At 39.6% G+C, this 26,071-nt stretch overlaps 1 protein-coding gene across 5 annotated transcripts in view; it reads left to right on the forward strand.

Moving 5' to 3' along the window:
• ARHGEF3 (Rho guanine nucleotide exchange factor 3) overlaps window positions 1–26,071 on the forward strand; it is a 256,694-nt gene that overhangs the window by 174,753 nt on the left and 55,870 nt on the right. For 2 of the 5 annotated variants that reach the window (XM_050958471.1, XM_050958475.1), the window contains exon 1: window positions 23,441–23,725. The exons of the other annotated variants lie outside the window; for them this stretch is intronic. In XM_050958471.1, coding sequence (XP_050814428.1) covers window positions 23,630–23,725 — 96 coding nt within the window. In that variant the 5' untranslated portion in view covers window positions 23,441–23,629. Of the gene's footprint in view, window positions 1–23,440; window positions 23,726–26,071 lie in introns of those variants that run through there. 5 annotated transcript variants of the gene reach the window in all.

The following is a 26,071-nucleotide window of genomic DNA, read 5'->3' on the forward strand; positions in this document are numbered from 1 at the left end:
ATATTCTAATTAACTCCATAAAAATTGTAAGATTTTTTGTTTTGTTTCAGACTTATCAGTTAGTTAAATTACTTCCACTGGTAATAGCCACCAGGCAGGCATGCTGTTCATTGATGACTAGAAGAAATATGGAATAGTACGACATCTAAATCAGTTTTCTATAGTTACCTTTAACTTTCAAAGACTTTTGACCTCTAAACTTGTATATTGGCAATTTAAAATGTACTAGCAGAGGTATTTATAGCAATGAATACATATCATGGCCAGGATCAGAAAATGACACTGAAATTTTTCAGTTTGGACTTTAGCCTCTGGTTTTAGCAGGTGAATATTAAAACATCACACAATATATCCAATACTATTTTTGTCACAATTAGCTAGGATTTTTGCTGCTTCTTTTCAAATTCCTGGATGTTGCTAATTTTTATGAAATTCTTGTCTTGTGGGTTACTCACTGAAAACTTACAGTTTCTACTGAAATGACCTGGATGTGACCCACTAACTGAAAGTTTTTGATCTCTACATGTCAAAAGTGGCATCAGGTGGTATTTAACTGTGGGGGGTGGGGATATAGGTTCTGTTGATTTCCCTGTTCTGATTTTCTCCTTTTGGTGGGAATATGCCTTTTGGTGGGAATATGCCTTTCTCACAGTTAATCACAAACTGAGTTTCTCACAGTTACTATGAACCGAAAAAAACAACTCAGATCAATCAGCATTATGGAAGGGAAACAGTGCAACAACAAAACCCTCACACACACTCACTTTATAACAGTCTGGAGACTGAAATATAGAATTAAGACCCAAAACTGACACATGATTTATTGATTACACTTATGATGGCCCCTCAGTTAGTGTATCTCTAATTGAAATATGTTAGAAGGTAGATTGATTTAGTTAAAAGAATTTGCAGCTAAAAACACTGATGTCAGCGTTGTCGAGATAGATGGAAAAAAGTCATCATAAAAGAAGCTGTATAGAAAAAATATGGATTTGCTTTTAATTTAAGTAGTAAAAATATTTATTCATTTTTTAAAACAATCTTGGGAAAATGGTGTACAAGGCTGCATATATAGTTAGACATATTTATAATGTAAATATTTAAATGAACAACAATGAAAAGAATGCAAAGGTTATGCTAAATACAGTAGGGTGAAATGGCTGCACTGTACTGCTGAAAGGTATAAGATTATATATGGATCTGTTGCCTAGTGATCATCTTTTCCATATGTGCTAGTAATATCAGACAGGTGATTTAGTTTCATAGAGATCAGGGGGACTGCTCATGTTCACAAAGGCCTTTGTACCTTCTTATTTCAGCTGTTTGGCTTATTCCTCTGATGTGGTTAATAAATCCTGCAATGTAACATTTTAATACACATCTGTTGTTAGATAACACACAGTAAAATAAATGTAGCTTCCTGAGCTAACAAAGCAGACATGTTCTTAGCTGGGTAAGTTTGAAAGAATTTTTGGGGGTATATTTCTTTAGTTCTGACAGAGGTGGCTGAATGCCAGATTTTATTCATTAAAGAGAAAGCAGTAATGATCAGAAGCAACCAGTCTTTACACATTTGTACTAAAATAAAGTTACCAGATTTCTGTGAACACTGTGTAACAAGATACCTGCATTTCTCTTCCAGACTATAAGTAGATTTCATTCTCCACTATAAAGCTATCCTTCAGCCATGCACCTCTTATCCATGAATACTATGACTGGGATTTTCAAAGAGGTCTAGGGGAATTATATACCCAATTCTCATTGCCTTTCAGTGGCAATGAGGTGTCTAACTCCTTTAGGCCCCTTTGGAAATTCCAGACTACCTGTTTCACTCCATGTTATGTTATAATTTAAGGTGCTATGAAGATTGTGAATTGATTTCACAGAGTTCTGAGATAAGTCTGAAAACATTTATGTCAGACAATGGGTTCTAAAGAGTACCTAAAGGTTAGTGATCATTCTTACACATTGCCATGCACGTGCCCTCCTTTACTCTCTTTCCTTCCTTTTCTTGTTTAGCACGCTGCTTACTTTTCCCTTACGATATCTGGAATGCTACAAGTATATTATGAGCATCTTAGTGGCATCAAACTTCTACCCAATAAGTATCACTGTAGGAACAAATAAAGGCAATGTCATTATTATCAGGAAACTGTAACCTGCAACCAAAGGAACATCATATTTTCATTCTTGCTTCTCCTTTTATCTCCCTCTTTCTGCTTCATGCTTCTATGTATGCAGGGCCGGCTCCAGGCACCAGCACAGCAAGCTGGTGCTTGGGGCGGCGCATGGAAGGGGGCAGCACGTCCGGGTCTTCGGTTGCACTTCGGCAGCGGGTCCATCAGTCCCTAGAATGAAGCAGCATGGTAGAGCAGCCGCCAAAGTGCCGCTGATTGCGGCTTGCTTTTTTTTTTTTCCTCTTCGCCGCTTGGGGCGGCAAAAACACTGGAGCCAGCCCTGTGTGTATGATAGAGACTTTTCTCCTTCATCCTATAGTAGCAGTTCTAGATAGGAATGAAATGATGGAAAGGCTTCCGTTGACGTCACTGGGAGTTCATTAGGTCCTTAATTTTTCCTGGTACCAAACACTTGAAACTGGGGTACATTGGAACAGTTCAAATCACAGTTAATGCTGGTGCAGCTCATCTCTACTAGAGGTAAAATCTTGGTCTCACTGAAGTTAATGGCAAAATTTGCATTGACTTCAGTGAGGCCAAGATTTCAGTATAGATGTTTGCACCATTGCAACTATACAAAATGTAGCTGAGCTGGTGACTGAAATCCCCATTTTAGACAAAGCTTAAATCCGAGTTTTATCTTGGACTGGAAATGGAAATATTTCAAGAAATTATTTGGGCAGTGACTGAGTTAAACAAAGCCAGATAGTATAGGGAATCTCACAAGCCAGCTTAACATATTAATTACTAATCAAAATCACCCCTGAAAGGATTTTGCTTGCTATCTGCATTCCTGCCAATTAGCCAAACTTTTTTTATATGTTAGAAATGCCTTTTAAACATAGTTCAAATGGCACATTAGCGTTTTGCATGTTATATAATCCATAAAATCTGAATGATACGTCATGACTCTGCATTATTTTTGGCCAGGTCATTAGCATTTAAGCCCAACTGATTAATCAGCTCTTATTTTAGTTTGCATAATTCTTTTGAAGCGTTGTTATGAGCCCTTTGATAATTTTCCTCATTAAGATGCTCAAAAGCCTTGCTGACTAGCACACAGGGAGAATATGGGATGATAATTCATGGTATTGTCTCTGTTCCATTATGTAGCGCTCTGGCGAGGTATATGATAATTTAATAGTGGAATATTTGGAGCATATTTGTTTTCAAAATGGAAATTAATCTGGCCATATGTTACGAAAGATGTGTTATGACATGCAAAATTTAGGCATAAGAATTTGTCTAACACTAGAATAGCATATTTCCAAGAATTCTATGGCTGTATTCTTGGAATGAAAAGGACTTTTTTAACTAAGTGAGAAAGTGATTCTAACTGCTTCCACAAATAAAGGCATTCTGCTACTAGGATAGGCCTACTGTTTAACCTTCATAATGAAAACAAGAGAATTCATGGCTTTTGGTTAATTTTTAAGTTTTTCCATTTCTCTCACTCTACCCTGCAGCCATTTACTAAGATCCATCACACTTACTTACCTACATTACAGTGGTTTTGTGAGGATTAATAAGCTTATGTTTGTACAGGGCTTTGAAGATACAAACTGTGTATTCCAAGCATTATTACTATTTTTCATCAGCAAAAAATGCTGAATTGTAAGTCTGTATTATGAAGTTAGAATGTGTTCCAAAGTATTTGTCTATAGAATCTTGTCTTGGTTTATTTCTCAAGGTGAAAAGTCCATATGTGGAATAGTACGAATAAATGAAGTGTACTTTGGTAATAAAAAGGTTTGACTTAAAAAATCAGTTGTAAATGTAGGGTGTGCTAAGTCACGGAGGTGCCTAGAAAATTAGAACCATATTAAAGTTGGCACATTTTGTCAAAACAAACCATTTACCATCATTGTAAATATTGTAAAAAATAGCATAATATTAGCATATGATCATTTAAAATATATATTGTTATAATCTTTTAGAGGGAGATTAAATTGTGTGACAGATTATTCTAGTGATAAACCTCACATTTCCTCTCAACTTCCTTATCCTGAAGCCAAGATGTGCTCCCACCCTTCCCAGAATTTGATTGGCAAGCAAAAGTAGTGATATTTTCTAGCTTAATGAATAGTTTTAAACTCATATTTTAGTGTCAAACTTTGTGGCAGGAATTCAATAGCTGAATTTGTAAATATATGTAGAACCGCTCATTTTTATGTGGGTCAAAGTGGTGAAGATGTACTTATTATTATTGTTTTAAGGTTAAGTAATGTTATGAGTGATTTTTGTTTCATATGTAATCTATTTGAAATTTTACCTTAATGGCAGTTTTGCTTAATTGCCATCTATGCTGTTAAGAAACTAAGCTATCTATGATGGAAGGTTTGAGGACCTACTCACAGTCCATATTTCTTGGCAAAGGAAATAATTGCTTAAAGGAATTGACCATGAGACCTCATAACAACTAGAAACAATCAGCCAAGGAAGTCTGAAAGATGAAAAGTGAAGCAGGTTGTTAAGCCTTTGAAAGACAGCCACTAATCATGTTCAGTGGAACATCTCCTGGAAGGTGGACCCTGAAACTGGCTAGCAAACCCTTCTATGTGCATAGGTAACTGGAGAGGACTGGTTTGGAAAGTGGGGCTAGTTCCCCTGGATCAGTACTGAGGGCTTAAAGGATGTTAAGTGAGGAAATAAGACATTTCATCTCTTTCTGGACAGCAGAATAGTGCTGACAGGCTGATCACAGGGATCAGATAGGGGATTGCTTTCTGGAGATACAAGCTATTTTTTACCTTTACCTTTACCTTTACCAAGTTGTACTTTACCTTTTCTCTCTGTAACTAATCTGAGAATGCTTTATCTAGTTTAGCTTATGAGAAGCATAAATTTACACATTAAGCAAACTATTTTATTTTATTTTAATACAATTTTCTCTCTCTTTTTATTTAATCTTTGTCTACTATAAGGTGGGTGCATAACTGGCTGGATAACCGTACTCAGAGAGTAGTTATTAATGGCTCCCAATCCTGCTGGAAAGGTATAACAAGTGGGGTTCCGCAGGGGTCTGTTTTGGGACCGGCTCTGTTCAATATCTTCATCAACGATTTAGATGTTGGCATAGAAAGTACGCTTATTAAGTTTGCGGACGATACCAAACTGGGAGGGATTGCAACTGCTTTGGAGGACAGGGTCAAAATTCAAAATGATCTGGACAAATTGGAGAAATGGTCTGAGGTAAACAGGATGAAGTTCAATAAAGATAAATGCAAAGTGCTCCACTTAGGAAGGAACAAATGGGAAGAGACTGTCTAGGAAGGAGTATGGCAGAAAGAGATCTAGGGGTCATAGTAGACCACAAGCTTAATATGAGTCAACAGTGTGATACTGTTGCAAAAAAAGCAAACGTGATTCTGGGATGCATTAACAGGTGTGTTGTAAACAAAACACGAGAAGTCATTCTTCCGCTTTACTCTGCGCTGGTTAGGCCTCAACTGGAGTATTGTGTCCAGTTCTGGGCACCGCATTTCAAGAAAGATGTGGAGAAATTGGAGAGGGTCCAGAGAAGAGCAACAAGAATGCTTAAAGGTCTTGAGAACATGACCTATGAAGGAAGGCTGAAGAAATTGGGTTTGTTTAGTTTGGAAAAGAGAAGACTGAGAGGGGACATGATAGCAGTTTTCAGGTATCTAAAAGGGTGTCATCAGGAGGAGGGAGAAAACTTGTTCACCTTAGCCTCCAATGATAGAACAAGAAGCAATAGACTTAAACTGCAGCAAGGGAGATTTAGGTTGGACATTAGGAAAAAGTTCCTAACTGTCAGGGTAGTTAAACACTGGAATAGATTGCCTAGGGAAGTTGTGGAATCTCCATCTCTGGAGATATTTAAGAGTAGGTTAGATAAATATCTATTAGGGATGGTCTAGACAGTATTTGGTCCTGCCATGAGGGCAGGGGACTGGACTCGATGACCTCTCGAGGTCCCTTCCAGTCCTAGAGTCTATGAGTCTATGAGTCTATAAACAGATAGTTAAGGGTTAATGTCTCTTTTACCTGTAAAGGGTTAAGAAGCTCAGTGAACCTGGCTAACACCTGACCGGAGGACCAATCGGGAGACAAGATACTTTCAAATCTTGGTGGAGGGAAATCTTTGTTTGTGCTGTTTGTTTTGTTGTTTGTTCTCTCTTGGGGCTAAGAGGGGCCAGATGTGCAACCAGGTTTTTCTCCAATCTTTCTGAAACAGTCTCCCATATTCAAAATAGTAAGTACTAGCTAGAAAAGGCGAATTAGGCTTATGTTTGTTTTCTTAACTTGTGAATGTGTATTTAGCTGGAAGGATATTGTTACCTCTGTTTGCTGTAACTTGTATCTTAGGCTAGGGGGGAGGGAGTCCCTCTAGTCTATATAAGCTGAAGACCCTGTAAACATTCTTCATCCTGGTTTTACAGAGATAATTTTTACTTTTTCTTTCTTTAATTAAAAGCTTTCTTTTTTAAGAACCTGATTGATTTTTTCCCTTGTTTAAGACCCCAGGGATTGGGTCTGAACTCACCAGGGGATTGGTGGGGGGAAAAGGAGGTGGGGAGAAGGTTAATTTCTCTCTGTTTTAAGATCCAAGGAGTTTGGATCAGTGTATCTCTCAGGGTAACCCAGGGAGGGGAAAATCTGGGAGGGGGAAGGAGGGGGAATGGTTTATTTCTCTCTGTTTTTAAGACCCAAGGGGTTTGGGTCTTGGGTCCCCCAGGGAAGGTTTTGGGGGACAGGGAGTGTACCAGACCCTGAAATTTCTGGTTGGTGGCAGCGCTATCAGATCTAAGCAAGGAATTAAGCTTAGAAAGATACATGCAGGTCCCCACTTTCTGGACGTTAAGTTCAAAGTGGGAAACATACCTTGACAATCTTGTATTAAAATTACTGTTCTATGGGTAATTTCATGCAATTTGCCCTCCGAAAGAAGCAAACCTCATAACTTCTAAGGATTGGTGAAAGATAAAGAATCTCTGGAACCTACTTCCCCACACCTCTGATTCTTGGTCAAGGAACTTAAACTGGCCTATACTAATAAATTCTTTTGCCATCAAGCTGTGATGGGCAAATACAAGGGTAGAAGCTGAAAGACCAAGGAGGAGATGAGAGTTGGTGGTGGTGTTAGTCTTACTATCATCTCTCATTTTTAATTTGTAGTGTTTGTTTTGTTGCTGAATGTTAAGGGATAAAGGAAATATATTATTGAACATAAAAGAAGATGTAGTTCTGTCCTATTGTTAAGCTTTTAGGAAACCTTTACTATGATCATATAAAGCTAAAACAATGGGGACTGGCTGTACAATAGTTCCATTGTTATACATTATCTGATACATTATCTGATCTTTGCAAGGAAACTTCTATTACTTGATGTGATGCCAAATTTACAAGTATTATTTTTAGCTTCACCTCCAGTAAAATATAAGAGATTGCTTGGTTGGTATTTTCTTCCTGATTTTGTCTGCTTTTTATTAGCTCATATCACATGGAGATAGTCAGTTCTTTTAAAAAGGGGTTAATTGAGCGTCACAAATAAAATAGTCCATACCAAATGCTCATTCAGTGATGATTCAAATGGGAAGGCACTGCATTGCCCCATGGAAACCTGCTTTCAAGAGCAAGCATAGGGATCTCCCATCCCAGATTATCAGAACTATGGGAGCATTGCTGGGTACAAGAAAAGTACTTAGGCTATGGCTACACTACAGCTTAAGTTGACATAAATTATGTTGCTCAGGGATGTGAATTAGCCACAGCCCTGACTGACATAACTTATGCCGACTTCAGTGCTGGTGTGGACAGCGCTATGTTATAGTTACCACCACTTGCGGGGGCTGCAGTAATTAAACCAATGGGAGAGTTCTCTCCTGTTGGCTTAGAGCAGCTACACTAGAGAGTTTACAGTGGCACAGCTGCATTGGTGTGCAAGTGGCAGTAGCTATGTCGGCAGGAGAAGCTCTCCCATTGACATAGCACTGTCCACACTGGGGCTTAAATCAGCATAAATTATGTGACTCAGGGGGTGGCTAATTCACACCCCAGAGCAACATAAGTTATGTCAATTTAAGCTGTAGTGTAGCTATAGCCTTAGTTTCATGAGTGCTCATGACTGAAGGCTTACATCTCAGATTGCCCTCATTTGTGTCTGATTGTGGACCAGTTTGTAGTTTGAGATTTTTGTTCATAGTGGAAATACATAGTGTGAATCCGTTTAGTATGGGTTGTGACCTTGAGCCCATTAAAGTCAATGGGAAGTTTTCCATTGACTTGAATGGGCTTTTGAATCAAGCCCTTAATGAGAAAACACATTAATGTGAATTACTTTATATTTCATCCTTATGAATGTGTTACTTGTGTCCCTATCTTATACAAGTTTCTCCAATAAAAAAAAGTTAAAGAAACAAAACATACACACCATACCTCTATATTTAGGTGTGTATAAAAAAGTTATATGAGGAAAAAGATGGTCCACATTGAAAAGGGAGGTGAACATTTTATAATCCTTGCTCAAACTAGGCCAAAATAACTTGAGCTATTAACTCAGGGTGGGGAAATGCTGCTGGCATTTGCTTTGGCTGTAATCTGGCAAAGGAAAGGCCAGGCTCAGGAAAATATAAAAAAATAAAGTTAACTTTTGGGCTTGTATTCAAAGTAGTTAAACTCAGGAAACTTGGATGTTCTTTGTATACCTAATTTCAGATTGGCAACAAAAGTATTTATTACAAGAAATAATAGTGGACTATTGTTATGAAATAATTCATGGGTTGGGCTTTCTTTTTTTAGCTTCTGATCAGGAAACTAAGCAAAAAGCTGATGCTATATTTTAGAAGTATCAGAATATTTTATTTTATTTGCATTTTGAGTATACCAGCTGCCTGGAGTACAAGGTAATAACACACTCTGAAATAAAGTTTATAAAAATAATAAAATCTTGATGAAGGGTTGGTTGGTCTTCAGTAATTCGTGAGAACTTCACAAGACTAAGAGAGGATTGTACTAAGAAGCAAAGATTAATAGGCAGCAAAAGTCAACTGAATCTCTGAACACTGAAAGCTATAACATGCTTTATAATTAGTGCAGTTAAGCAAATAAAATATTAATTAGGGATGTGACCCGGCAATAATGAAGGGAATAGGAGTTCTGCCATTAATTTCAATGGAAGTAGGATCAGGCCCAGTGTCCCTACTGTCCTTACTGTAACTCAATGTCTGTTATTGCTATTGTTGTTTATATTAAGTAGTACTTAGAGGCCCCAACAGAAATTTGGGCCCTATTGTGCTAGGCACTATACAGGCCCATAGAAAACAATAGTTCCTGCCCCAAAGAGGCAATCTAGTGGACAAGATAGGCAAAGGATGAAAGGGGGAACAGAGGCTCAGAGTGAGGAAGTGACTTGGGCAGTGTTACACGACAGAACTGTAGTAGAGCTCAGAACAGAGCCCACTTCAGAATCCTAGTCTTGTGCTCTATCCACTAGATCATGCTCCCTCTTACATTTAACTTTCTTTCTGGAAGACTTTAATAAACAATATGGACTAATGAACAGTGATTTCTTCTCCTGATTTTTTTAATCCCTTCTTCATTTGCCCCCTGCCCATACACACCAAAGCCTATACATTCACATATAGTAGCAAAGTCTCTGAGGATCGCTATTCTGGTATCTTAATATAAATATCTTGGGCTAGAGCAGGGGTTCTCAACCAGGATTACTTGTAGCCCTGGGAGTACTCAGAGGTCTTCCAGAAGGTACATAAACTCATCTATATATTAGCCTAATTTTACAACAGGTATATACAAAGTACTAGCGAAGTCAGTACAAACTAAAATTTCATACAATTACTTTTTTATACTGCTCTGTATACTATACACTGAAACATAAGTACAATGTTTTTATTCCAATTGATTTATTTTATAATTATATGGTAAAAATGAGAAAGTAAGCAATTTTTCAATAATAGTGTGCTGTGAAACTTCTGTATTTTTATGTTTGATTTGTTAAGTTTTTAAGTGAAGTGAAACTTGGGAGTACACAAGATAAATCATTCTTGAAAGGGGTACAGTAGTCTGGAAAGGTTGAGAGCTAGGGTATGTCTACACTATGGGATTATTCCGATTTTACGTAAACTGGTTTTGTAAAACAGATTGTATAAAGTCGAGTGCATGCGGCCACACTAAGCACATTAATTCGGTGGTGTGCGTCCATGGTCAGAGGCTAGCATTGATTTCTGGAGCGTTGCACTGTGGGTAGCTATCCCATAGCTATCCCATAGTTCCCGCAGTCTCTCCCACCCATTGGAATCCTGGGTTGAGACCCCAGTGCATGACGGTGCAAAAACAGTGTCACGGGTGATTCCGGGTAAATGTCGTCACTCATTCCTTCCTCCGTGAAAGCAACGGCAGACAATCATTTCGCTCCGTTTTTCCCTGGATTGCCCTGGCAGACGCCATAGCACGGCAACCATGGAGCCCGTTCAGCCTTTTTTTTACTGTCACCGTATGTGTACTGGATGCTGCTGACAGAGGCGATACTCCAGCGCTACACAGCAGCATTCATTTGTCTTTGCATGACAGCAGAGATGGTTATCAGTCGTTCTGTACCGTCTGCTGCGCCATTGTAAATCGGCAATGAGATGATGGTTATCTGTCGTTCTGTACTGTCTGCTGCTGTCATGGGTGCCCCTGGCTGAGGTCGGCCGGGGGCGCAAAGACAAAAATGGGAATGACTCCCTGAGTCAATCCCTCCTTTATGTTGTATCTAAAAATAGAGTCAGTCCTGCCTAGAATATGGGGCAAGTGTACTAGAGAACCAGTGTATCAGAGGACCAGAAAGCACAGCCGCTCCGTGTCAGATCCCGCAGAAATGATGAGCTGCATGCCATTCTAGGGGGTGTCCCTGCAACAACCCCACCCATTGCTTCCCTCCTCCCCAAACCTTCCTGGGCTACCGTGGCAGTGTCCTCTCCATTTGTGTGATGAAGTAATAAAGAATGCAGGAATAAGAAACACTGATTTGTTACTGAGATAAAATGAGGGGGAGGCAGCCTCCAGCTGCTATGATAGTCCAGGCAGGACATTAAGCGGTGTGGGGGAGAGGAGGCCAGCATCCCACTGCTATGATAGTCCAGGCAGTACAGAATCTTTTCTTTACACATGAAAGGGAGGGGGCTGATGGAGCTCAGCCCCCAGTTGCTATGATGACGGTTACTAGCCGTTCTGTACCATCTACTGGGAATGACCGGGAATCATTCCTATTTTTACCCAGGCGCCCCCTGCCGGCCTCACCTGAGGCCAGTCAGGAGCACTCACGGGCTCATGACGAGGATGGCTATCAGTCCTTCTGCACTGTACCATTTGCCACCAGGGAGGAGTGGAGAGAGGATGCTACTGTTTACTGCTGCAGCACTGTGTCTACCAGCAGCATGCAGTAGACATAGGGTGACATATAAAAAAGTCAAGAAACGATTTTTCCCTCTTTTCTATCACGGGGGGGGGGGTAAATTGACGAGATAGACCCTGAACCACCCCGGACAATGTGTTTGACCCTCCGGCATTGGGAGCTCAGCCAAGAATGCAAATGATTTTTGGAGATTGTGGGGACTGTGGGATAGCTGGAATCCTCGGTACCCCCTCCCTCCCTCCATGAGCGTCCATTTGATTCTTTGGCTTTCCGTTACGCTTGTCACATAGCACTGTGCTGTGGACTCTGTATCATAGCCTGGAGAGTTTTTTCAAATGCTTTGGCATTTCGTCTTCTGTAACGGAGCTCTGATAGAACAGATTTGTCTCCCCGTACAGCGGTCAGATCCAGTATCTCCCGTACAGTCCATGCTGGAGCTCTTTTTGGATTTGGGACTGCCTCGTCACCCGTGCTGATCAGAGCTCCACGCTAGGCAAACAGGAAATGCAGTTCAAAAGTTCGCGGGGCTTTTCCTGTCTACCTGGCCACTGCATCCGAGTTCAGATTGCTGTCCAGAGCAGTTACAGTGGAGCACTGTGGGATACCGCCCGAAGGCCAATACCGTCGATTTGCGGCCACACTGACCCTAATCCGATATGGTAATACTGATTTTAGCACTACTCCTCTCGTTGAGGAGGATTACAGAAACCGATTTAAAGAGCCCTTTATATCGATATAAAGGGCCTCGTTGTGTGAACGGGTACAGCGTTAAATTGGTTTAACGCTGCTAAAATCGGTTTAAACGCGTAGTGTAGACCAGACCCTTCAGGGCTAGAGGCACGGATTTCCTGTGGAGAAAATACCACTCTTTAGCTGCTCAGACAACAGGGGAGCTCAGTGGAGAGCTTCTGCCTCCTCCCATAAAGACTGGATACCTGAGTCTATAATTTAACATAACTATCTAAATTACAAACACTTACTCTCTCTTAAATACCTTACAGGCAGTTCCCATTCATTCCCTCTCTATAAAGTCAAACTTTTAATATAAAAATGAAGCAAAGGGCAGTTGTATTTGTGTTCATCGTCATAATCTGGAACAGAACGTGACACACGCAGTTTAAAATCTAAATTAGTAAATCAAGCCAGTCCCCTCACCCCCTGCACACACTCCCAAAGTGTGTATATTAAGCCAACTCCATCCAACTTCTTTATTATAAATGTAGCTTGTGAAAGGGGCCATTTTATCCTGCCTTACCACACCTTCTAAATTCCCTAGTGAGGGACCACCATGGTTAGTAATTAGTTTGCATTGTTGGGTGTGTGAGAAGGGTGGAGAAGCATGAAACTCTTGGTAATTTTCTCAGTGGGCCATCATTAGTTCTGAGCTGCAGGAGGTCAAACCTGAAAGGACTTTCTATGTACGAAATCTGGCCATTTTTACAAGTAGCCTTCTATTATCTCTGCATGGATAAATTCTGTGTGTATGCACAGTTACCTCTGTAAATGTGTAATGTTGTCAGGTTCAGCTATCCTTTAACTTCTCAGGACTTTTCACTATAATCAGAGCAGTTAGATAGAAAAGACCCATTAGGTCATCTTGTCCTTTTCCCTCCCAGTGCAGGATTGTTTCACAGAGTATATTCACATTAAAAAGAAACATCTTTCATTCCAAAGGATCCCAAAGTGCTTTATTAAGTGCATATGTGTTTACGCAGCAGTATGTGTATAGAGGAATTGCCTCCCCCATTCCAGCACAATTGAAATGGACTTCTAGGTAAGAATGTAGCACTTTGGAATAGTAAGCACGGAAGAGCTTGGAAGCCAGTGGAGACTCCTATTTAAACTTTGACCCCTGGGTTTGGGTCAGGCATCTTTTGCTACAAAAACCAAGTAATTGTTAGAGCTGATTGGAAATGTTCCATTGTTGGGAAATGCTGGTTAGTCAAACCTGAAATGTCTCATGAAAATGAGTCTGGTTTGAAGAATTTTCATTGAATCGCAGGCAAAGTTCCAGTGGAAAGACACTTGGTTCTCGACCAGCTTGCCTGGTGGGCTGTTTGGGAGCCCAGGTTTTCAATGTCTGTGTCTCTGGGTCAGTCCCACCATGCCAGGGTTTCCAGGATTAGCAGACTCCCTGCAGTGGAGCTGGGACCCTGACAACCCACAAGGCTCTCAGAGCTTTCAAGCTCCCAGCTGCAGAACTGGGAGCCTAGCAGTTCTGGAAGCCCTGACAAGGGTATGTCTACACTGTATTTAGGAGTATGTTCCTCAGCCTAAGTAGACCGATGCACTCATCTTGCTATGGGGACATGTGCCCTACCATGGAGACTGGGGACCCCATGGCTTTCAGACTCCCAGATCAGCTGGCTCCCTAGGCATGCCTATTGTCATGTTGCTCACTCAGGAGTCAGGCAGCCCAGGGAGCCAGCTAGCCCATAGTCTGGAAGCTCTAGTGTAGTCCACATAACAGAGTTGCCCTGGAGCCACAAACCCTGGAAGTCCCAGCAGCTGCTGACTGAAACAGATACTCTTGTTGGTTTCACAGCTGCATGTTGCTGGAGTATATTTCATGGCTGTGTTTCAAAAACAACTTTTTTCAGGATTTTTGGTGCAAGAGAAATTTCCACTAGTTTCAGCCAGCAATATTCTTTGTGTTTTCTGCCCCTACATAAGCGATACAGATGAAAGTCATTTCAAAGCCAGTCTTTAGAAAACTGTCTGAATGAATGATCAAAAATTAGGTCCTGATCTTGCGCACTGTCGAAGGTAGATACTTAGTTACTTCCATGTAGACTTCCATTGCTCTGTGCTTGTCATTTGCAGGATTAGGGCCTAATTAAAAGAGCCTCAGCCCGTGAAATTTTAAGACACTTTTGTTGTTGTTGTTTTTTTTTAAATGGTAATTTGATTTTAACTATTTATCCTATAATCATATTTTATTCCCATTTCTAAGCCACCAATGCTTTTAATCAAGTGCTCAGTAGTGTAAAATGTGAAGTATTATATTTGGAATTCTAAATTTTATCTTGTAACCTATCTGCTTTCTACCTACTAACATCACTGCCAGGACTTTTTTCTACATTCCAAACTCTGAGCAGCTTCAAACGGCCACAACTGTGTTTAAACTGACCTGCTGGAGGGAAATTTTCTTTCCTTTTCCAAAGGTGGAATTAACTTAAGATTACTCCAGGGACGAGTTGTAATGGGCAGAGGGAAACTGATGCAGTCAAAAGATAATGCCTTCATATATATATATATATATATATATATATATATATATATATATATATATATATATATATATATGTATGTGGTGGAGGGTTTCATGTGGATATGTGCATGCACCTTTAGTTTGATTAATTTATACTAGTCATTTTGGAATGGTAACTTACTCTGATGAACTGCTGCCAGTCTGGGGTTCCGTTCGCCGGCTCCCACTAGCCAGAGTCCTGTCCGCTGGCCCTGCTCAGCCTGCTGCCGGCCGGAGGTTCCGTTCACTTAGGCCAGCAGCAGGCTGAGGGAGGCTGGCAGCCGAGACCCTGGCTGGCAGCAGTGTGCCAGTAAAAATCGACTTGCGTGCCGCAGGCTGCTGATCCCTGGTGTACCTTTTAATAGCTTCGTGCTTAGTCACTTGGAATTCCTATCATGTGAATACCTTCACAGTAACATATTTGTTTTGGTTATTTTTCTCCTATAAATTACCAACATGAAAGAAAAAAACAAAATAAAAAACACCACCACCCTACTAGATATTTTCTCTCAGACTCTAATTAGGAAGCTTATAGTCTAGATTTGATTAATGCTGCTCTATAAGGCGGAGGGCAGGGGAGGAAGAAACAGATCAAAGTGAAAAACTGACCCAAACTTGAATCACTTGAGATTGAAATTTATCCAGCATGTTTTTAATTTTGTTCTGCCAGCAGCAATCCAAGAAAGACGAGAGAGAGACTGAATCTTTGCTACTAGTGCTTGGCTAGTTATTATTCAACACAGCCAAAAGACAGACCAAAAACAAGTAGAGAATTGTTGATTTAGGTCTTGTTACTGTAAATGAAAAGTGTCCTTTACACAGCCCCGATTGTCCTTAGAGAGGCACAATTCTTAATAAAGAGAAGAATTAAGAATCAGTAATATACACAGATTTATTTTTATTCATTTAATCTTTCAAAAATAGCTATACAAAGCAGATTTGGGATTTTAATGTGCTAAGCAGTCAGAATACCAGCGTATCAGGAAGACAGTAAATCAGCTTCTGGGTGTAGACTTTTCAAAATATTTCTGTTTAATCACACATTCTGCATTTCTGCCTAAAGGCTACTGGAATGTGTTGGCAACGATCAGGTAAAAAAAAAAATTAAACCTTCAACATTCTATTTTCCAGTTTTCTTCCTAAGGCTGAAATCAGCTTTCACTGTTTTTCCCCTTTTTTCCACTGTACTTTAAAGAAACAAAAACAAAAAAAGAAAACATTGTTTGTATAGCTTGGAGATTGTGCTTTCCAGATTTACATATTTAGGTTTAGTTTTCAGATTTCTGTGCCATTGCTCAATATCCTGGCTTCTTAAATGCTTTTTATTAGCACAAGGTGACAAAATCATCTCTTCCTACTTGTGATGGGTTGGACTAGGTCTGGAAGCCCCCTGCTGGAGGCCACGTGGCCCTGCCTCACCTCTCCCCAGAAAAGAACAGAGGAGAAGTCCTCCAGGCAGCCTAGAGTGGATGTAGAAAAAGCAGTCAATCAGTGGCCAGAAGGGCCCTATGAAAAGGAATAGCAGAGACAGTGCATTCAGTTGCTGCCCGGAGCTAGAAGAGGGAAGTCTGGGCTCCTGGCTGGCTGGAAGAGCAGCAGGACTGTAGACAGCTCAATATTGGCAAGACTGAGCCCATGGCAGGATGCTGAAGACCAGGGGAGCTAAGAAGTTGCTCCTGGATGGCTGAGGGGATTAAGCAAGGCCTGAGCCCAGAACCTAGCCAGACCAGGCAAGGGTACAGTGATGGGTCCCACTGGTTTGGTTAACGACTGAGCTCAGGGAGCGATTCCATAAAGGACATGCCAACTGAGGGTTTCATGATGGGCCCCTGTTGGACTGTTACAGGAGGGCAGTGTCTCCAGGGAGGAAGCCTTGGTGGGAAGGTAAACACTGTATACCCTGGAAGGGGTTTGTTTGTTTGTTCCATCTACAGACAGTTCGACTCAGCTGGAGGGTGGAGTCACTGAAGACCCACTGAAAGAACTATCATCTGGGGGCACTCACAAGAGGTGGGTGCCACCTGTTGTAAAAATTGAAAGAAAAGCAGGCTTACTCCTGATTGGAAACGGGGCTGCTTGGGAGAGGTGGGTGCTGACCCCATTACAGTACTACATTTTTAGAGCAACGTGTAGTTGTAATTTTCTTTTTGCAAGTGTTCTGGATTAATTTAATACTTGTGAAATTGAGTGACTGATAGCACTGGTGGAGCATGGAGTCCCACTGGGTGTTTCACTACTCTGTGTCAGCCACTCTTGTCAGACCTAGCATGCTCAGTGCACCTCACACATTGTGTGGTCATATATATCCAAAAGGTGGCATGCAATATATCACTGGAAAACTAATAACTCATTGATCATCAATATTCTTGAGTCATGTATGTACAGTTAACCTACAAAGAATTATACAGATGTGCCTGAAATATCTAAAATGTGTTTAAACCAGGCATATCCAGGAAAGTTGATAAACAAGTTTTTCCAGGCAAAGGAAAGGGACCAGCATCTTAAGCCAGTTGTGGCCAAGAACAGTGGGCTATTCATTTGTACAAGAGATTACATAAAAATAATTTGCATTGTAAAAAATCACAAGTGGGGGAGAAGCCAGGTTGGCATTTACACTAGACAGCATGGTGTCTACACCCAGCACAGTAAACAAACTTTATCTGGGATACACTTCTGAAGAATATGTTTCAAAGGTTTACTGGACTGTAAAGAGGGGGAGAGAGCACCTAAGCTAACCAAGTGCTGTGAGCTCTCTTTTGGGTCCTGGCTAACAACTGGCCAGCCATACTGGAAGAAGGGATTGCAGTGAGAAAATTTTCTTTGAACAAAAGACTAAAATCTGACTTAACAAAGAGTCTTAGAAGCATGTTTTACTTTTCTTTGTTTTTAACCATTTCTACCTTTATTCTTTCTACATGATATCACTTAAACCTATGTCCTTTTGCTAATAAAGTTGTTTTACTTTTACCATAAACTAGCTCAGTGGTTTAAATGAAGTGGAGGGTTTGTCAACCCCAGCTAAGTTAATAAACTGTTGTGTAATGTCTCTTTAAAAGAGCAGCTAACTTGATAAGATTTTGTGCATTCTATAATCAGAGGGGCTGAACATGGCAGAGACATTTCTGGGGCGATCTCAAGCCTGGAAAGGTTGTTGAGGTCCTCCTGCAAGGAGTAACCTGTCTTGTGCAATCCAGAGTGAGATCATTGTGCTGTAAAGAGGCTGTTGGCATCAGAGCTCTCAGCCAAAGCAGCAAAACACAGAAGCACCCAGCATTACAGGACAGCATTGATACAATGCCTTACTGATTTAGGCTGAACCCCAAAGCATGTCACACTGACATGAGCCAAACACAACCAGTCTTTCCCACATAGTTCTGTCCAGTAACTTTATTTCTGAACCACAGTAAGGGGGACACTTCTCTGGAGCAGAGACTTGCTTTAACAAATAATTTAGTACCTTTGTTTGGCCGATAAATATGGAGTAGCATAAAACTACCAAACTCAACTTCACTTTTGGCTTAGAAAAAATTGGATTCCGTGCTCCAAAAGTGTAAGACTACTGTACTAGCCTATTGTGTGCCATCTAATCAACTTGTCTTTTTTGGTTAAAAAAATGTAAGTGACATGCAATAGCTACTTAATTTATAGAAATCAGATGGGTTAGTGGTCTAAGCATATGTTTTGGAATGGCTAATCTCTCTGGAACCATTTGCGCAGGTATCTTTCAGATACAGACTTAAAACTCAAGGCTTGTTTTGCCTAGATGTTAAATATCCATTGACATCATATACTGTGGTTTAGTGGGAAACTGCTCCTTACCTCAGACTTTACTTCATTCAATCTGTTCTGTATATTAAATGGTTTGTAAGGTTTTTGGAGATCTTTCAGGGTGACTGTAATATGGTGTATTGATTGAGACATAGCACTGTACTCCTAGTTTCTGTATTAAGAAATAGTAGTTTGGTATGATGATGGTTTCTGTGGCACCAGGCTAATTAAATAGGACTGGTTCCTGCTGCAAGGATTCACAATTTAAGGTTCTGATCTCCATAGGGATCTGTGAAGATGGAAACTTCTGACTGTGTAAGCAGCCCCCGCAGAGATCCCTTGTAGCATAGGGGCCTAACATCATAGTGATCTAAGAATATTCCTTATGTTGTACACTCTGAGGAGCTATGTACAGTACATAATTAAAGTCAAAATCAATGTTCTTTGCCATTTTTGGTAGCTGTATAAATGTCAGACATACCAGCTTTTACACTGCTTGGAAATACTTAACATATAATCTAGTTGTACAATCTCTCACTCTTTAATATAATCTTTGCATAAAATATTTAACTTTATTCCTATGTAGATTATTTTATCTTCATGATGTCATGAAATTTTGCTTGATATTGTAGTTCATATGGAAGATTTCTCAAAAAAACAAAAACACCTTAATCAGTCACCTGTTGGCTCATGCATGAACATGTTAGACTAGAGCACACATTAATTAACTCTGGCTTTTCCCTATATTACACATTTGTTGTTTGAAATTTGTGCAAGCCATTGAGAATTACATAGATATGGTCAACTGTGATTTCACTGATCTGAGAACAGTCTCCAAATGATACTGAGGAATAGCTCTGCTGTACAAGATGGGCTTCACATTTCATTTTTCACTGCTACTCTTGATGACCACCTTTCAGTTTCAGTTAGTGTACAATGTAGGGGCCTCTGCAGCACCATGAGCATTACTGAGAACATTATATCTGTGGTCTGCATGGTTCCAAATGCTGTTCAGATATTGATGTTTAATGGATAAAGCCTTGTGTGGTCTAGGTCCTAGCTACCTAAGAGTCTGCCACTGTCTTTCTGTGTACCCTCCTATTGTCTTAGTTCAGTAGTTGCATTACATAATACTCCCTAAATTCAAATGTTTGAGAACTGGAGGTAGAGCCTCCTCAATGGAGGCTCTACAAGCCTTGAGCTTGTTTCCCTTGTTGGTTCACCAGAACCCAAGTTAATTAACCTTCAGGGGATAATAGGATGCTCTTCTGTTTACTTAGGCTGTTGCCCAAGAATATTTGTGTTTAAAGGAATTAGGTACAGTATTGTAGTGACATTGTGGCAGGTTTCTGTTGATCTGACGTGTTTACAATGTTGCCTGGCTACTGGAAATGGCATTCTTATTGGCTTACATTGTTTTAATTGTTGTGGATGTGTCCAGTGTCCCCTATACAATGGGCACATGCTGTTAAAACTACAAATGTAAGTATATTCTTTGGGCTTGAAAAGATTAAACAAGTGGGTGAGCTAGATATTAAAAATGCATACCTTTCCTAGATCAAACAAGAGTAGACTGAGAAACATACAATCACTTTGTGTCCTCATTCTTTTTGGAAAAGAAGCAACAATCCCATAAATTGGGCTTGTAATTGACCATTTAGTAATAGCTTATATAATGTATGTAGGAACACACAGAAAACTGAAATAGTCTGACTGACTGGCTACTAGGTCAGTAATACCCACAAAGTTTTCCAAGCCTTTGCTGTACATATTCTTTCTCTCTTCCTGGGAATTGCTTGGAAATTGTAGCATCATGATGTTGACTTGGTAGATTGTTTATAAAATATTCATAGACTGTAGGTCCAGATTTCAGTTTTTATATACGAACTTTACTATGTCTGCCAGAATAGCCAAAGATCTGAGAGGTCTGAAAAATCCTTTTCTGGATTTTGACAGATAATTATCATCTATCCTTCCATGAAAAAGCTTCTCTGAAACACTGATAGGAGTCTCCCTTTTCTGTACCAGTAAGAGTACTGCATCCTTGCTGAAATGGTCTCTTATTGTCTCTCAGGAGAGACCATTTAAACTGCAGTGCGCTAATCTGATCAGTAGAGGAAAACCAGAATCCTTGTACTGGCACATTTCCTGGAAATGTAAACCAGAGTTCATTATTTCAATCCCTGAACCAGTAGACTGTTTTCCTGTATGAAACACTGCTCATGCTGTGAAACATTTTATAGGATTAGAATGCTGAGTTTTTTTAGGGCAACTCCTGAAAGGCACTTTGTCTTATCGATCTAAGTGAAGCTGATTGTTAGCACACAAGCCCATAAACAAACACACAGGCATTATTTAAAATCAAGGCCTCTAAGGCCTGACACCCGATAGCACAACAGCTGCAGTCCTCTCTGGATTTCTTCTTAGACTGGCATAAAACTACATATTTTGGGGTTTGATATACTTGATTTCTAAGGAAGAAAGTGCTAACACTGTATCAACTGGTGGAAGATGTGTATATCACTTAAACATGTCACTGAGGTCCAGTAAAAGCAAATTATTGAAAAGTAAAACACCACTATCAAAGCAGAAAAAATCATGACCTGTAGTTTAGGGAGCAAGTAACACATGGAATCTCTGCATAAACTACAATATTTTCACAGTGTTTCACATAAAAGCACTGCTGAGGACTTTACAACTTTTTCTTGTACAGCCTAGAATTATTAATTATTTAGGTTATAATATACCAGATTATTTATACAACACCAGATGCATGTGTGACATTTCATAGACAAAAACTGCTCATTCTCTTCTGCAACGATCTTTTGAATAAACTAGACTAGCCCTCTGGTTCTGTCTGATCTATGCATTGTAATCTGCATTTAGTTCACATTATAGATCAAGTTTACTAATAGTGTGTAACCTTATCTTACACTGATCACTCTTTCCTTTTCCGTCCAGTGTTACAGGTGCTTCTTTTTTAAATGAGTGAATGGCTATCACTATATCCTAGTAGTCCTAATAGTCCCTAGTTGAGTACACCTCTACCCCAATATAACGCCACCCGATATAACATGAATTCAGATATAATGCGGTAAAGCAGCACTCAGGGGGAGCGGGGCTGTGCGCTCCGGCGGATCAAAACAAGTTCAATATAACGTGGTTTCACCTATAACGCGGTAAGATTTTTTGGCTCCTGAGGACAGCATTATATTGGGTTAGAGGTGTACTAGTAATTAACAACTCCAAATTTCTATTGCTGGATGTACATATGGTCCCTTAGCACAATGCTAAATTTCTCAGGCTAACACTATGACCACACCCTCTCCATTTATTTTTTTTACTATTTATTTAAGCCCCATAGATGTACACAGAACTCTGAAGTGGGTAATATGTGCTGAGAAAATAAGAGTAACTCCCACAAAGAGCTTACATTCTGAAGGCACAAATACCTGTTATCAAGCTTTGGAGAAAATAATTACAAAATTTTCATGTATCCCTGTAACTGTCCTTGAAAACACAGTTTCTCTAATAAAGTTTCAGAGTAGCAGCTGTGTTAGTCTGTATGGGCAAAAAGAACAAGAGTACTTGTGGCACCTTAGAGACTAACAAATTTATTTCAGCATGAGCTTTTGTGAGCTACAGCTCACGTCTTCAGATGCACAGAATGGAACACACAGATAGGAGATATTTATACATACAGAGAACATTAAAAGATGGAAGTATGCATAATGGATCATCTTAATGATCACTTCAAAAGTTTTTTTTCCCCTGCTGAGGACAGCTCATCTCAATTGATTAGACTCTTCCTGTTGGTATGCATACTTCCATCTTTTCATGTTCTCTGTATGTATAAATATCTCCTGTCTGTGTGTTCCATTCTGTGCATCTGAAGAAGTGAGCTGTAGCTCACGAAAGCTCATGCTCTAATAAAGTTATCTCCTTATTGCATTCCTCCTCCGTGTCTGAAGCTGCTCTTAAGCGTTCTTTTCCCCCTCCCCCAACTTCCTACTCACAGCTTCCTTTTCCTTGTCTCCTTTGCCAGACAGATCCCATACTCCTCTTGTAACAAGACGGTCCTTGCCACTTCCTCTCTCTCTCTCTTTAGGCAATTTTCACTACAAAGATCAAACGGAACCACTTGGCTGACTATACACTGAATCGTATAACAAATCAGGCAAAGGTATTTTTCCACTTCCCTAGTCTGCTACAATGGGCGGGGGGAATTCTCTGCGTCAACAATGGATGCAGAGCGTAATTGAAAAGAAAACAAAACTACTCCCTGCCAAATGGGAAAAAGCAACAAGGTGGACTAATAAAAACTGAAAAATATCACATGCTGTAAGGCTATGTTGTGATACTTTTTAACCCCGCTCGTTCTCCTAGACTAGAATTAGTGCCCTTACACACCACATAACATAAATTCATCTGACCTAATCCATAGGAAATTAATAAAACCAGGATTTTATTTCGGACAATAAAACTCGTTAATCATTATGGTCGCTTGCCATAAATCTCTGCATTTGATGGTTAATACTATACTGTCTGGAGGACACAACAAAGAGATACTCATTAAATTGCAAGTTATCCTGCAAGGAACAAGCTGGCATAATGTCAAATTAAAATTCATATTTGTGTTGTTTAACGTTGATGACGCATAGCCAGCGGTGAGTAATGTTCTGCTGAAAATAGCATAATTTTCTCTAAGTGTTTTCCACTGGTAGCTAACTGTGTGAGTTTAAATAATTTGCTCCTTTCCACTGATTCAGCTGAATATTTCTCCTCCATCCCCTCCCACATCCTGGGCTAGTGGGCGGGTTTTAGTTTAGTAATGAGCTGTGTTGCGTTACTTTTGACTGACATTGGGAGCTTGTCTTTTTCCTGCTTTAGTCAGAGATCAAGAGTTGCACAGGTTATGCTGTGCTATCAGAAGGCTAGTGCAGGGTCTTTCAATTACTGACCTGCTGGGCGCCGTGGAGGGGAGACTCAGCTTTGTTTGAATTTTGCACTCAGATAGAATCAGCTGTGACATCCGAAACTGCTGCTCCTGCAGCCACAATGGTGGCCAAGGATTACCCTTTTTACTTCGCGGTCAAGAGGGCAAACTGCTCCTTGGAAGTACAGACGGTGACCAGCCCAGCTAAAGAGACGGAGGTGCAGTCTGCTACTATGTTTTCTGTCTTTTTTTTTTCCTGCAGTTTTTATTATCCGAACAGTCTGCATATGTTTGGGTTAAACTAGATTACTCTTTGAATATGAATTGCTAAGTATAGCTGTTTATCTGATTTGTCTTGTGCATCCTGCACTGCTCTCTAGAATGTCCGTTTTCAGTCTGGAGTGAGGCAAACCCTCTTTATTGTCAGCGATCTTTTGTATAATAAGATTAATCTCTGCAACTAACAGTTGAGAAATTTCCTTTCCTGATAGATGGCTTGTATATTCCAATGCCTAATGTCCCTTATTTTTACTTGCTAACCTTGGAATTGTAGCTGATTAGGTCTGGGGAGGAAATCAGGATAAGTGCATCTTTAATAGATTCCTGATTATAAGTAAATTGGAAAACTTAATCTGTTAACTAGAGTTAATATTAACTGTGTCTAATCTGACTCTCTAATCAATGAAAAATAAATGCTTCTAAAATTAGGGTTATTTTTTAATGTGGGATTAAGGAAAATATTGACTCAATAGCTTATTGTTTGCTAAGTGTTGCAAAAGGTGTGAATTTAACACAGATAGTGTTCATTTAATACTCCAATATTTGCTACTCCAGAGTAATGTTTAGTCTTGTTTGTATGCCTATTTGGCAAAGAGAACAGTGACTCTAAGGATTAAGTCCAGCTGGAGGAAGGGGGAGAAAAACTTGTCCTTGGGACTCTTATCACTTAAAATAGGTATTTTCATTAGGCTTGTTTGCATAGTAATTTGAAGGTAGATTGCTAAATTGTACATGGTTAGTATGAATGTATCCAAGATGATTGCTTCCAATAGTCAGTTGAACTCAACCAAACTGAAAGAAGTCCAGCCGTCACCTTGTTTAAACAGTTTGTGTAGGCTGAGAGCCAATAAGAACATACTTTACTTTTATTGTACTTGTCAGCATACTTTTATATGTGTGAGTATTTGACATTATTACAGTTGAGATATTTAGGGGCCTTTTAGAAAATATACACATAATAGAATAATATTTGCTATTATGAGCAAATTAACCAAGTCAGGAAACTCTAAGTACAGGAAACCCTTGCTTGTTTATGTAGTGCTGTTTTAATTATTTGTGAACAATGAAATCTCATAATCCCCATTGTCACCCATATTGCAAAATGTTTTGTGTTAATTCAGAGCTCGTTTACTAAATAAAAATAAAGATACATTTATTTAGTATATGGGACTGTGCAGTTTTGTATAAAGAAGCAAAATTGTCAAATTAAATATACGTTTAAAATAAAAGTTGGAACCTGTTTTTTTAACAGGTGGTATATAATCTTTACCATAGGCAGAACTATCAAATTTCAAAGAGAGTAAAATTTCAACTACTGTATATTCAAACAAAAGCCTAGAGCATAGGGAAATATCTTTCAATAGATGTGACTGATTATGAAATGCAATAGCTTTAATCTTGATCTGGTCAATTGTCCTAGACTTATATTCTTCTATTTAACTTTTTTTTTATATAAACAAGAAAATGCTCCTTATACTGCCAGTCTGAAAAATGTTGTTTGCTTCAACTCCAACAGACTTGCAGCATTGTGGGGGGAAAAAATAAAGCAGCATTTGTTGAACACCCTTTTGTTGGTCCTGTTATATGATATTGAGCAAATCTGTCCCCTCTGCTCCCCCAGTCATAAGGATGGGTTTAAAAAACACCACCACCTGCACACACTTTGGGGGAAGCATTTACAGGAGTAGACATATGCAGCCCATTCCTTTAAAGTTTTTCAACATAGCTCTGTGGTTAAGCTGTCTCTCGTGCATTTACAGTGAATCTAACCAAGGCTATTGGGCGCCTTCTACCATTATTTTGTATTACTGCATTAGCAAAGCAGCTAGCTGTAAAAGTGTGAATGCTTAGCCTTGAAAAGCTATTGCTTGGTGTTAGTTGCTGACATGAAGCTTGTTTGTCACCCTACACTTGCATAAACTTTGCCTTCTGAACTAAAATGTGTGAAGGTAGAATAGGTTTTTTTGATGGAGGTGTTTTTAAAGTCAGAATTCACATGTTCATGTAAACATTTCCCACATCTGAATAACATTATTTTAACACTTTTTGTGAACATGTAAAATACCAATAAGTGCTGTATGGCTCCATGTGTGCATGTATATGGTTTTGTGTATGTGTAAAATAAGTGTGTATTTTAGTGCAGTGAATATATTTCAAGTCTGTATGTAATATTTTACCTGTCACTCTAATTAGTCAAAAATGTACTTACTGTATGAATTGAAGTGTAAAAGATGTATATAAAATGCTTTTACTCTCTATGCTGTCTGCTCTAAAGATACTATCTC

The sequence above is a fragment of the Gopherus flavomarginatus genome, chromosome 6 (genome assembly GCF_025201925.1).
Source record: "Gopherus flavomarginatus isolate rGopFla2 chromosome 6, rGopFla2.mat.asm, whole genome shotgun sequence".
In the NCBI taxonomy this organism is placed as follows: Eukaryota; Metazoa; Chordata; order Testudines; family Testudinidae; genus Gopherus; species Gopherus flavomarginatus.